The following is a 12,606-nucleotide window of genomic DNA, read 5'->3' as shown; positions in this document are numbered from 1 at the left end:
AGTATCCCAAGAAATAAAAATATCATTTTTTATCAAGTATCCCAAGAAATAAAAATACCCATCTCTCCACTATCACCACCACACACATAGGCACAATATAGAAAAACTACTGAAAACCAAAGATAAAGAGAAACTGTTGAAAGATAAAGCAATTACAAACAGGGTAATATCAATATGAATGAAAGCTGAACTTACATCAGAAAAAGATTAGGTGACAATGAGGCATTTTTGAGATGCTTAAAGAAACAAACAAAAGAAATACTGTTAACCCAAAATTCTATACTCAGGGAAAATATCTCCCAGAAATAAAGATGAAAGAAAGTCATTTTCAGATCAATGGAAACTGAGAGGATTTCTTTCCATTAGATCTGCACCACAAACTGTCTACATTCTGAACTGTATATATGTATACTTATGTGTTTGTGTGTATACTTATGTGTGTGTGTATATATAAATATATATATATATACATATGCATATGTATATATGTATACATATAAGTATACATATGTATATACATATATATATATTTATATATATTCTTATATACAGAATATATATAAATATTTGGCTTTGCACTAGCCTCCTTTGCCTTCTATATCTCTGCCTAAGTTCTCCCATTTTATCACTTGAATTGTTACTCTAAAATAATTTAGTAAATACACTGTGATGTGTTTGTGTATGCTATTTAACTTTAATCTACAACTAGAGGTGGTTTCTTAACATTTAAAATATGTTAATCAAAAATCCTGCCTATAAGGATGCTTACCAGCTGAAGTGCCCCAATCAGGGGCACTTTCTAGAGGCACTTAGAGTTAGCACTTCAGATACTGCTAATTATGTGTGCACATGAGTGTTAACTAGTATCAGGAATATCAGAAATAATTTTTCAGGAATATCTGTGAAATGAATGTTGTTCTTCATACATGGTAGCTGAAAATACTTTACAGTCACTGCTGCCTTTTCATAAATGTACAAGAGTCAAGGGGTTAGCAGATGTAAATTATTACATACAGAATGGATAAACAACAAGGTCCTACTGTATGGCACAGGGAACTAAACTCAATATCCTGTGATTAAATCATATGGAAAAGAGTATTTAAAAAAGGGAGTGTCTATATGTGTATAACTGAGTCACTGTGCCATACAGCAGAGATTGGCATAACACTGTAAATAAATCAGATTTTTTTTTATAAGAGAGAGTCTAGCTGCTTAACTACAGATCATCCAGAGCTCTGTTCTATCTGTGTCCTATCTTGATGTAGGATTCTGCCTTCTGATTACAAGGAAAGGTAACAGAACCTGACATCAGAACATTATTTAGTATGTTTCACAGTGAAACTGAGATCTAAAGTGCTTGACATGTGCCTAAATAAATGAGAGCTGGTAGTTTACCCAGTTTGTTGAAACCAGTTATATGACTGATCATCAAGCCTGCTACTTTATATATGCATGTAGCAGAATTCAGTTGTGATTTGCTTAAATAATACCATATCACCTAGTGGTGGGGTCTTAGGGGAAGACATGGATAGCTCTCATCAACTATTATTTATCTTAAGTCAGTTTGCAATCTATCCCCCACCTCAACTCCACCTCCCTACCTCATCTGGCCAAGAAAAGGAGTTATTATAGGATCAACAAGCCTGTGGGCATGTCTTTTAAAAGATACTGTATGTAGTAATTTTGTTTATATAAATTTATTTACACATACACATGTATGTGTATATATATAAATACATTCATTCTACTCTGGTGCTTACACCAATACAAATCATATAAGAACACAGTTTGATATTAAGAAATATTTTTAAGTGGACAAATTAAGTAAATGAAATTCTTCAGTGAAGGAATGCATAAAGAATTAACTGGTTCACAGATTTCATAACTGACAAGAAATCTTTTTGCCTCTCACTCAAGCAAATTAATTCAGAATATCACAAATGCTCTTCTCTTTTATCCAAAGAAATGCCATAACCTTTCTTTTAAAACAAAGTTATTTTAAGCATTACTTGTGATAATTCATTCAGAGCAATGAATGAAACTGTCATACCTCCAAATGGTATCCAACTCTGATGAAGGCACAGAGTGGGTCAAAAGCTCCTGTCCCGCAGGTCAGTAGATGTGTTCTGTTATAGTGATGCAAAACCCGAATATAATTTGCACATTCATTCTAAAACCAGGAGAAAAAAAAGGAATTGGTTAGTGTAATAAAAATGTTTTGCTTCTTTTTTTGACTGTTGTTTTCCCTAACCCTAGAGAGGACAACGACCAGCAGAAGAGTCGGGGGAGATGGATATAGCGAGGTATCAATTATAATCAATAATGGGAGTGCATCACTATGAGCTATTCTAGTACACAATTGAGGAGTTTTTTTTAAAAAGCACTGGTCAGAAGTGTATTCAGGTGTAGATTTCCAAGGCAATGTTTCACTAGGTAATTAAATTATTATCAATACTGTTATTTTTTAAAGTACATATAAATCAACATAAAGTCAGAAGACTAATCAGTAGAAGTAATTTCATTACCCTCAAGGAAACATATGCAGACTTCAGGGCACAAAGAGTTCTGATGTTTGGAAAAGTAAGTCCTGTATTTTCAAACTCATAAATTCATATAAAGGACTTTCAAAGAGAATTTTCAAGTAAATAGATGGAAACGAACTGGTAAAAATAACATTTTATACCTATTACTGTAAGATTACAGTCCTGGGATCAGCAAACTTTTTCTATAAAGAACCAGAGAGTAAATATATTTAGTTTGATGGGCCATCTGGTCTCTGTTGCAACTACTTAACTTCTGCAGCTATAGCATAAAAGCAGCCATTGTCAACAGAAAAATAAATGGATATGGATATATTCCAAGAAAACTTCATTCATGGCAGGTCACATTTGGCCTCAGATCTCTAGTTTGTCTAAAATGGGATTCAACTGTAAGCTCATCAGAAAACAGAATCTCAGTTTTGTACATCCTTACATTCCATAGTTAATCAAACTCAGTACCTAATACACAGCCCACAGTCAACAAAGTTTTAATAGATCAATCATTAGGTGAGTATGCTAAATGAAAAAAACGTTCTAAAACTATTTCAAACCAACTTAAGTAAATTTTAGTGAATATTTTGTTGGCAAATTAATCCCAGGGACAGAGGAGCCTGGTGGGCTGCCGTCTATGGGGTCACACGGAGTCGGACACGACTGAAGCGACTTAGCAGCAGCAGCAGCAGCAGCAGTGCATTTAAATTATGAGAGACATACCAAACCCTTTAATTGTTAAATATTACCTTGGCATTGGTAGAGGCAATAGTCAGTAAAAGATATTTTATAAAGACAGATTTTGAGTTTTAAAGTCTCTCATATAACAGTATTGGGATGAAAAAAGCCAACAGAACCATCATACCATAAATGACTGAGATTATAGCATTCCCTTGGCAAGAACAAGTAATGCACTAATGAACAGATTATTTGGGTCACTAAGATTTATTTCTTAGTTTCATTAACATAGCATCCTAGTCTATGGATGACCCATATGTTGGGAAAATCTAATATCCTATTTTCATCTTGCTGTAAGCACATGCTTCTCACCTCCTGAAATGGGCACATCTTGAGGGGACAATGAGACCATATTCTGGCTCTGCTGGGTTTAGACTGACACAGCCTCTGAATGTGTTTAATTAGTCAGCAACAGGCTGCAGACAGGAAGCAAGGAAGACTCATTCCTTGACAGTTACCCAGTTGCTACACAAGAATGAGGTGCTGGTAGAATGTGTGTTAATTTTTCACATGTTTTTGCTTTTTCTTCTGATAGAAAAAAGAACAAGTTAACTCTCTAAAGGAGATGTGCATGCTTCTTCCAAAGAGATGTGCATGCTTCTTCCAAAGTTGTGAACTGTGTCATCAGCTGGTTACACCTAACATGTGAAAAGTCCTTTCACTCGTGTGTTCATGTGCTCAGAACTGTGGAAGAGGACTGCTGCTGCTGCTGCACCACCTCTTCCCTTTCACACACTAAAGGTAAGTTATGGAGAAATGAAAGACTGATTCCTTCAGTAGGCGATCTCCTCAAAACATGTGGAATACATAAAGCATGTCTATTGCCTTTGCCATCTTCTATCAAGTTTTTAGTTTTTTATCCTTTAACTTCTTCATTTGTTTCTAATTCACTAATCAAAGTGAAACAAGATCTCACAAAGAAGGTGCTTAGCTTATCTTTAAGATACTACCTGAAATTTCTTTTCTCTCTAATACATAGGAAATAAACACTATAAGAATGAATAAATCTGAATTGATTAAAATATAGTAAAATGTAATAAAAGAAAAGAAAACCAAGATCTAGATGGCACCTTGGTTCCCTACACTAACTCCACAATGAAAATAATTTTAAAGTAATTATGTACACATAGACAATGTACATGTATATATCAAATATGTATGTATGTATGTATATGTGTGTGTTTGTGCTAAGTTGCTTCATTCATATCCAACTGTTTGCAACTCTATGGACTGTAGCCCACTGGGCTCCTCTGTCTATGGGATTCTCCAGGCAAGAATATTGGAGTGGCTTGCCATGCCTTTCTCCAGGGGAACATCTGAACCCAAGGATTGAACCCACGTCTCTTATATCTGCTGCACTGGCAGGTGGGTTTTTCACCACTAGTGCCACCTGGGAAGCCGTGTGTGTGTGTGTGTGTGTGTGTGTGTGGTGTGTGTGTGTGTGTGGTATGGTGTGTATTGTTGTTCAGTCTCTAAGTCATGTCCACCTCTTTGCAACCCCCAAAGACTGCAGCATTCCAGGCTTCCCTGTCCATCACTGTCTCCCAGAGTTTGCTCAAACTCATGTCCATTGAGTAGGTGATGCCATCCAACCATCTGATCCTCTGTCCCATTCCTTCTCCTCCTGCACTCAATCTTTCCCAGCATCAGGGTCTTTTCCAATGAGTTGCCTCTTTGCATCAGGTGGCCAAAGTTTGGAGCTTCAGCTTCAGCAACAGTTCTTCCAATGAATATTCAGGGTTGATTTCCTTTAGGATTGACTGGTTGGATCTCTTTGCTGTCTAAGGGAGTCTCAAGAGTCTTCTCCAGCACCACAGTTCAAAAGCATCAATTCTTTGGCACTCAGCCTTCTTTATGATCCAACTCTCACATCCATACATGAGTACTGGAAAAACCATAGCTTTGACTAGTTGGACCTTTGTTGGCAAAGTGATGTCTCTGCTGTTTAATATGCTATTTATGTTTGTCATAGCTTTTCTTCCAAGGAGCAAGTGTCTTTTAATTGCATGGCTGCAGTCACCATCCATAGTGATTCTGGAGCCCCCCAAAATAAAATCTGTCACTGTTTCCCTTTTTCCTCATCTATTTGCCCTGAAGTAATGGGACCGGAGGCCATGATCTTCATTTTTTGAATGTTGAGTTTTAAGCCAGCTTTTTCACTCTTCTCTTTCAACTTCTGTGTGTGAATATATAATATATGTATATATATCTAGATATATATATTTCTTCCTTGCATGAATTGTATATATGCTTTTTAGGAACAAATAACAGGTTAGAGATTCAGTCCCTTGTCACTGACCAGGACTACAATTAATGATATGTTTAGTTTATAATGAATACTACTTACGGCATCATTTCCTTTCATTATGCATTCTTCTGTTTTTAGTGCTGTACTTGGCCAGTGTATCTGAAATAAAATATAATGCACTATTAGGCAAACATATAAAAATAAACTACACTGAAGACCCACTTCATTTTTTCTGTAAGTCAATACTTTATATTTTATTTTATTTTTGTTGGTTCTATTTCTTTCTTTGAGAAGACCAAGAGGTTTATCACTTAACTCAGATATTATGGAGCCAAATCCAGGCCTTAATACATGAAAAATATTTGGGGACTTACAAAAGTGGTGACAATAGCATTTAATTATGATGATCTTGGTATGATTAAGTTTATTATCATAAGAGTAAGCACTGCATGGTTTCAACTATAGGAATACAACATTACTTTGATATTGTTATTACTATAATAGGCCCCCTAAGTTTCTTGTGAACAATATTCAGCATCATGTGGTCCTTTGCTTTCACAGTGCAGTATATAAACTTTTAAATACTTTGGCTACCTGATGCAAAGAGACGACTCACTGGAAAAAACTCTGAAGCTGGGAAAGACTGAGGGCAGGAGGAGAAGGGGGGCAGGCAGAAGATGACGAGGTTAGATGGCATCACCAACACAATGGACATGAATTTGACCAAACTCCAGGAGATAATGAAGGACAGGGAAGCCTGGCGTGCTGCAGACCATGGGGTTGCAAAGAGTTGGACACAACTTAGTGACTGAACAGCAACAAACAGAAACACATGAGCACTTTTTGTTATGTTGCAACATAAAAAAGAAAGACAAAGAACAAGTAGAGATACCAAAGAAAGCCAGTTAAAAGCCAAAAGCACACATAGAAAAGCCTAGAATCAATGCTCTTCATTATATCATAGATCTATCGATGGAGCATATAAGATTCAGGAACAATATCACATTAACGTAACAATGTCAGGTTCAATTGCAGCCTTACAACAGCCTGAAGAGGGTCCTTAACACCGCTGCAGAATAAGGATGCTGGAAGAAAAACTGTTGAATTTAAAAACTTTATTGATCCTTTTTTAGAAAAAAATTCAGACACTGAGCAATAGGTTTTCTCAGATGACTTCTAAAATATATTCTAATTTGAGATTCAATTTGGTTTTGGAATTATAGTTTTACTATGGATGCAAAAATCATTCAAAAGGATATGCTAGAATGTATGTGTGTACCTGTGTAAACACAAGCTCAAAATACAAATTAATTTTAGGATTACTCATCACTGGAAAGATAATTTGCTTATTAATATGAGTAAATCAGAGAATATCTCACCTGTCAATCATAATGATTAACATTCTTAAGATCTTTATAAGAAGCAGGGCTTTTCCTCTTATAATATTAACATCCTTTTTATTTACTTTTCATCATTATGTAAAATGAGACTTATTTAAACTATATTTCTACAATTTCAAAGTATTTGATAACCAATATTTTGGAAAAAATACCAAAGTTCAGCTTTTCAATGTTGAAACAGTATCCAGACAAGAGAATAACCGCAATTTACAACCTCATTCTTCTCAATCATTGGTTCTATGTGGATTATTTCTGGGACTATTTGAACACATTGTTTTGGGGGGGCAATTCTCTAGAGGATTCCTATATTTTGTTGACTAATTTTGTTTTCAGCTTTCTTTTCAAACAGCCTTGGAAGATAGAGATAGATCCTCCCTCCAGGGCAAATAGATTTTTTTCTTGATCAGGATAATAAAAATAATGTCTCCCTCTGGGCAAAGGCTGGACAGGTTTGCTAGAAGACTCCTTTTAAGACTGAGAGTATTCTGAGCTGAACTTCCCTGGTGGCTCAGACGGTAAAGCGGCTGTCTGAGAGAGCCAGGAGACCCGGGTTCGATCACTGGGTTGGGAAGATCTCCTGGAGAAGGAAATGGCAACCCACTCCAGTACTATTGCCTGGAAAATCCCATGGACAGAGGAGCCTGGTAGGCTACAGTCCATGGGGTCGCAAAGAGTCGGACACGACTGAGCAACTTCACTTCACTTCATTCTGAGCTGGAAGTTGGTAAATTGGGTCAACATATATTCACTGTGTGTACAACATCTCCTTAGGCTGCTTGGCTCTGTGGGACTTGAGGAGGAAAAACAACTGATGGAGACATGAGGCTCATACAGTCTGCTGTACTGGGAGTGACAGAGCCCTCTATTTCCAGGCCAGGCGCCCCCTGTCTTCTGCCAGCAACAATGAAACTATGACAGGCTGATTGTCTAAAAGCAAGGTGAAATTCACACACACACACACACACACACACACACACATAATATATTCTGTGGTGGTGAGGACAATACATGGTCCTTCTAGGACTGCCAGAATGTGTTATTTCTAGCAGCAAACCTAATCATGACGATTGCTCTAGGAATGATGAGATCATTACTTCAGGCACATCTTCAGTGATATTCCCAGATAATTTTCAACAGATGGCATTTGTCCCTCCTTTAATGCACTGAATTGTTTTTCTTGCTTTTTCTTCCTATGATATCACAGTATGTGTACTCAATTTTAGCTGTCTTATTAGGCTGTAAGTTAGAAAGGGCAAGGCAGTGACTTACTTCTGTAGCCCTAAAATGCCTACCTGACACAGGGTCTTTAATGCCATCACTGCTTATTCATTGGCTACTGACAGATTTGTATCAGTCAACATTTATTTACCACATTCTTCAAAAAGTTAGTTCACTAAAGGAGCCTACAATACAGTTTGAGAGAGAGATTCACTGACATGAAAAGGCTACAATCAGTGTCAAGTAAATGAGACAAGCAGCACTTTCCAATTTAATCAGGGAGGAAATCCTACAGAATTTAGTGAGTATGAAAGACTGGCAGGATTTCCGAGGGCAGAGAAAACGGTCTTAACCAGATCACTCTGGGTTCACAGAGGGAAAGAAGTGGAAGATTAAGTTATGATCACTTAACCACTTTTTAACACAATTTAACAGGCTCAGGACTGTATTCAGATGTCCACTCAGGTGAGAAAAGACAAGAGAATGATCTCACTGGAAATCAGAAGTTATTTTAAAGCCATTATGTACAGATGTTCTGCCAAGACAGTAAGGGAAATGATTTTCTTCATTTGTTTTGGCAGTCAGGATGCCTTTTGGTTCTGCTCCAAAGTATAGCATCAACAAAAAGTCATAAAATTAAGCTATCTGTTCTGCATAAAGTGTTTTTAAAGGCAGTTAAACAACAGGGTGTAATGACATTTCCAAATTCTCTGCACCAAGAAAGGTACAAAAAGCAAAAGGTTAAATACACATGATTTCATCACAATATTCCTACTATATAATTTAATTGTTCTAATGCATTTTAACAGGCCATTTACTATTCTTGTATAGCTCAAATGAGAAAAATAAAATAAAAATTAAATTACAAAGTATTCTTTTCTGGACTCCCTATTGAACCTCCTAATTATACCAGGATTAAGAATTTAACTATTCTATTGTTACATGATGTTAGAACACTCAGAGATTTTGGAGAGCAAAAACAAATGAACAAAAAAGTAATAATTTAACTGTCTAAAAAACATTATTTCCTTTTTATTTTGAAAAAGATTAAATAAAATGATCTAGCAAATGTAAATCTCTCTTGGAATATATTTCAGTGACTAAGACACTATTATAACTTTGTCTAATATTCTCTTCCTAATTCTATTATTCTAATGAAAAATCTTGTTTATATTTTAGTTTTTTATTTCTATATTTTACATCTATATATAGTACCAGTGCCCATCAACACATATTTTAATCAAAGGTCCTACAAATGTCATTAAAATCAAGAAAATATATTTTGAATATAACACATTAAAAGAGACTTAATGGTTTATAAATGGTAGTTTTAACCTGTCACACTTTCCTCTTACTGTTTATGCTTTTATAATTAGTTATAATGACTGTCATTATTCAAATACTTTATAACCAGAATTATAATCTTCTGCATTACAGATAAAATTTGTTCTTGAAATGTTGATAATCAAAAGCTTTTGAATTAGAACACTATTATTATAACACAAACATTTCTGGCCTGGTAAAACTCTGATGTTGGGAGAGATTGAAGCCAAAAGGAGAAGAGGGCAGCAGAGGATGAGATGGTTAGATAGCATCACTGACCCAATGGACATGAATTTGAGCAAGCTATGGGAGATAGCAGAGGATAGAGGAGCCTGGTGTGCTGCCATCCATGAGGTCACAAAGAATCAGACATAATTTAGTGACTGAACAACAAATGCCCTTTTTAATGGATGAAATCTACTAAATTGCTATCATTAATGTGAAACATCATTTGCCATTTTATATGCAAATTATATTCTAATACCTTTCTCCCACTTAAAAAAATGAAGTTCTAAAATGGAAGAATTTTTTCACCTTTCATTCAATAAACTTGAGTGAGAAAAGTATAAATATTTTTACAAATAGAAGTGACTAAACTTTATTTATAGATATCCAAATTAAGTAGTGTAAATTTAGCCTTAAATAATAGTGGTAAGAATAATTTTAGAAGAAAAAAAAAAGGTAAAATTTAGAAACAGAAAAGTCATGGGTAAAAGTTAAGGCAAAAATTTATTACTAAATATGGAATATCTGATGAAGTCCTCCCTGGTGCCTCAGATGGTAAAGAATCCGCCTATAATGCGGGAGACCTGGGTTCAATCCCTGGGTTGGGAAGATCCCCTGGAGGAGGGCATGGCAATCCATTCCAGTATTCTTTTTTTTTTTTTGAATTTGACATTCCAGTATTCTTGCCTAGAGAATCCCCACGGACAGGGGAGCCTGGTGGGCTACAGTCCATGGGGTCGCAAAGAGTGGGACATGACTGAGCACATGAAGTCCTATAAAATACAGCTTAAATAAACCAACGTTCACTTTATTTTTCAGGAAGCCTTGGTAATTCTCAAATATGCACAGATTGCAAGGGGCTACATCAACAGAACACAGACCAGCTAGTCCCTATGCTGTCTTTGAATACCAGAGCTTCTTTGGACTCTCAACGTTGCCATAAATTAACAAAGGGGAAACGGTTCCTTCTTGTTCTTATCATTGGTTTTCCTCTGCTTCTGTCACCAACTACTGTTTCACTAGTCTATTAACCATCACTAAAGGAAACACTAGTGATGCAAAGGCAGTAAGAACCAAGAGGAAAGAAACAGCTGATAACAAAAGGCAGAACTAATGGTAAGCTGAAGACCAATTTGGGAGACACAGTTCACACCAAAGTAGCAGCCTGGTTCTCAATTCTATGGTGTAATAGAAATAGCTTAGGCTTCTGAGACAAATGAAATTGGTTTTAAATTCTAATTGCTACTTACTGGCCTCGTGGCCTTATTCTCCTCTTTTTTCCACTACCCAACATGCTGCTGCTAGAGCAATCACCCTAAACTATCTTCTCATTATGTTATACAAGTACTCAGACTCTCCCACTGGCTCCTACATTGCTTAAGTTTCAACAGCTCAGCAGTAAAATGTTCTTCAGGATCTGGTCTAAACCATATTTCCATCCTTAACTATCACTCTCCCCAGTTCCCACCCACATGCCCCCACCTCACCTATCTACTTCAGCCAAATCATTATTTCAAATTGCTCTAAAACTTCTCCGCTTCTTCCCTGTCCTCACTACCAAACTGTGTGAATCAAAATTCCTACTATTCAAAGTCCACTTTTAAATTATATCTCCTCCAGGAAACCCCAACTCTCAGTTTATGCATATTTTCTTAGTGTTTTATATGAGCCTTTATTATAGTTCTCAAATTGTGCTATCTATGACAGATGTATATGTATCTTCTCCATTGCACTAGAAATATTTTAGGGTAGGGACTGTTTTATTCATTTCTGCATACTTTGTATTTCCATGACTATTTCTAGAACTTAGTTGAACAGTCTTTAATATGAAGGACTCTTATACCTCACTTAGAAATGGAAGCACACAAGAATCATATGCTAATTCTGTGTCTTGTTTAGATAATAAGCATGATAGCAAATATGTGGATAACACTACATATTTCTGGCACCGTTCAAGGCGATTAATAACTCAATTATTGTCTTATAAAATGCTCAGTCGCTTCAGTTGTGTCTGACTCTTTGTGACCCCGTGGACTGCAGCCCACCACGTTCCTCTGTCCATGAGATTCTCCAGGCAAGAATGGAGTGTGTTGCCATATCCTCCCCATGTTTTTCTCTTTCCAAGTCTTCTATCTATACTGCTGCTGCTGCTAAGTTGCTTTAGTCGTGTCCAACTCTGTGCGACCCTGTAGACGGCCCTCCCCCCGTCCCTGGGATTTTCCAGGCAAGAACACTGCAGTTGGTTGCCATTTCCTTCTCCAATGCGTGAAAGTAAAAAGTGAAAGCAGAGTCACTCAGTTGTGTCAGACTCTTCGCAACCCCATAGACCACAGCCTACCAGGCTCCTCCATCCATGGGATTTTCCAGGCAAGAGTGCTGGAGTGGGGTGCCATCGTCTTCTAGTTCTGCTATTGTCACATAATGATCAGAATCTCAAGATACCTTAATATTTTCACCTGAATAATGATTTCCTCTAGCTCAGTCCAAAGCATTTTGCACCAAAAGACTTTAGACAAAAGTGCAAAGAAAAAAAAAAAGGTTTAAATAAATTTCTTAGGAAGTTCCTGATGAAATCAGAGTTTAATCGAAGTATCATGTTATCTGTGGATTTTAGAGACTTTTCAAGAGAGTAATCTGCAGAAATTTTTTCTGGCAGGTAGGAGGATCTCATGAAATAAAACAAATGGAATAATAAGGGTAGAAATTTTAGTGTTACCACCAGGACTGACTCTTCCATTTTTGAGTGAAGGTTAAGGGTCTTTTATGAATGTGACATAGATACAAGAGAACAGAATTTCAGGGTGAAAGTATCATTACATAGTCTGGGAAATGCTATGAATGAATTAATTTATAAAGCAAAGTCAGTATCTAAAAAACTAACAGTAAATTTATTAAATGGTAGTGAAAGTGAAAATGTTAGTCA

At 36.3% G+C, this 12,606-nt stretch overlaps 1 protein-coding gene across 1 annotated transcript in view; it reads right to left on the bottom strand.

Moving 5' to 3' along the window:
- Positions 1-12,606, bottom strand: part of SEMA3E (semaphorin 3E) — a 277,468-nt gene that overhangs the window by 113,389 nt on the left and 151,473 nt on the right. The window contains exons 3-4 of the mRNA XM_040260711.1: positions 5,617-5,676; positions 2,051-2,170 (exon numbers count right to left, since the gene is read on the bottom strand). Coding sequence (XP_040116645.1) covers positions 2,051-2,170; positions 5,617-5,676 — 180 coding nt within the window. The remainder of the gene's footprint in view (positions 1-2,050; positions 2,171-5,616; positions 5,677-12,606) is intronic.

This window comes from Oryx dammah, unplaced genomic scaffold (genome assembly GCF_014754425.2).
Source record: "Oryx dammah isolate SB20612 unplaced genomic scaffold, SCBI_Odam_1.1 HiC_scaffold_18, whole genome shotgun sequence".
NCBI classification, from domain to species: domain Eukaryota; kingdom Metazoa; phylum Chordata; class Mammalia; order Artiodactyla; family Bovidae; genus Oryx; species Oryx dammah.
The sequence above is the reverse complement of the archived record's forward strand: the minus strand, read 5'-3'. Positions and strand labels throughout refer to the sequence as shown.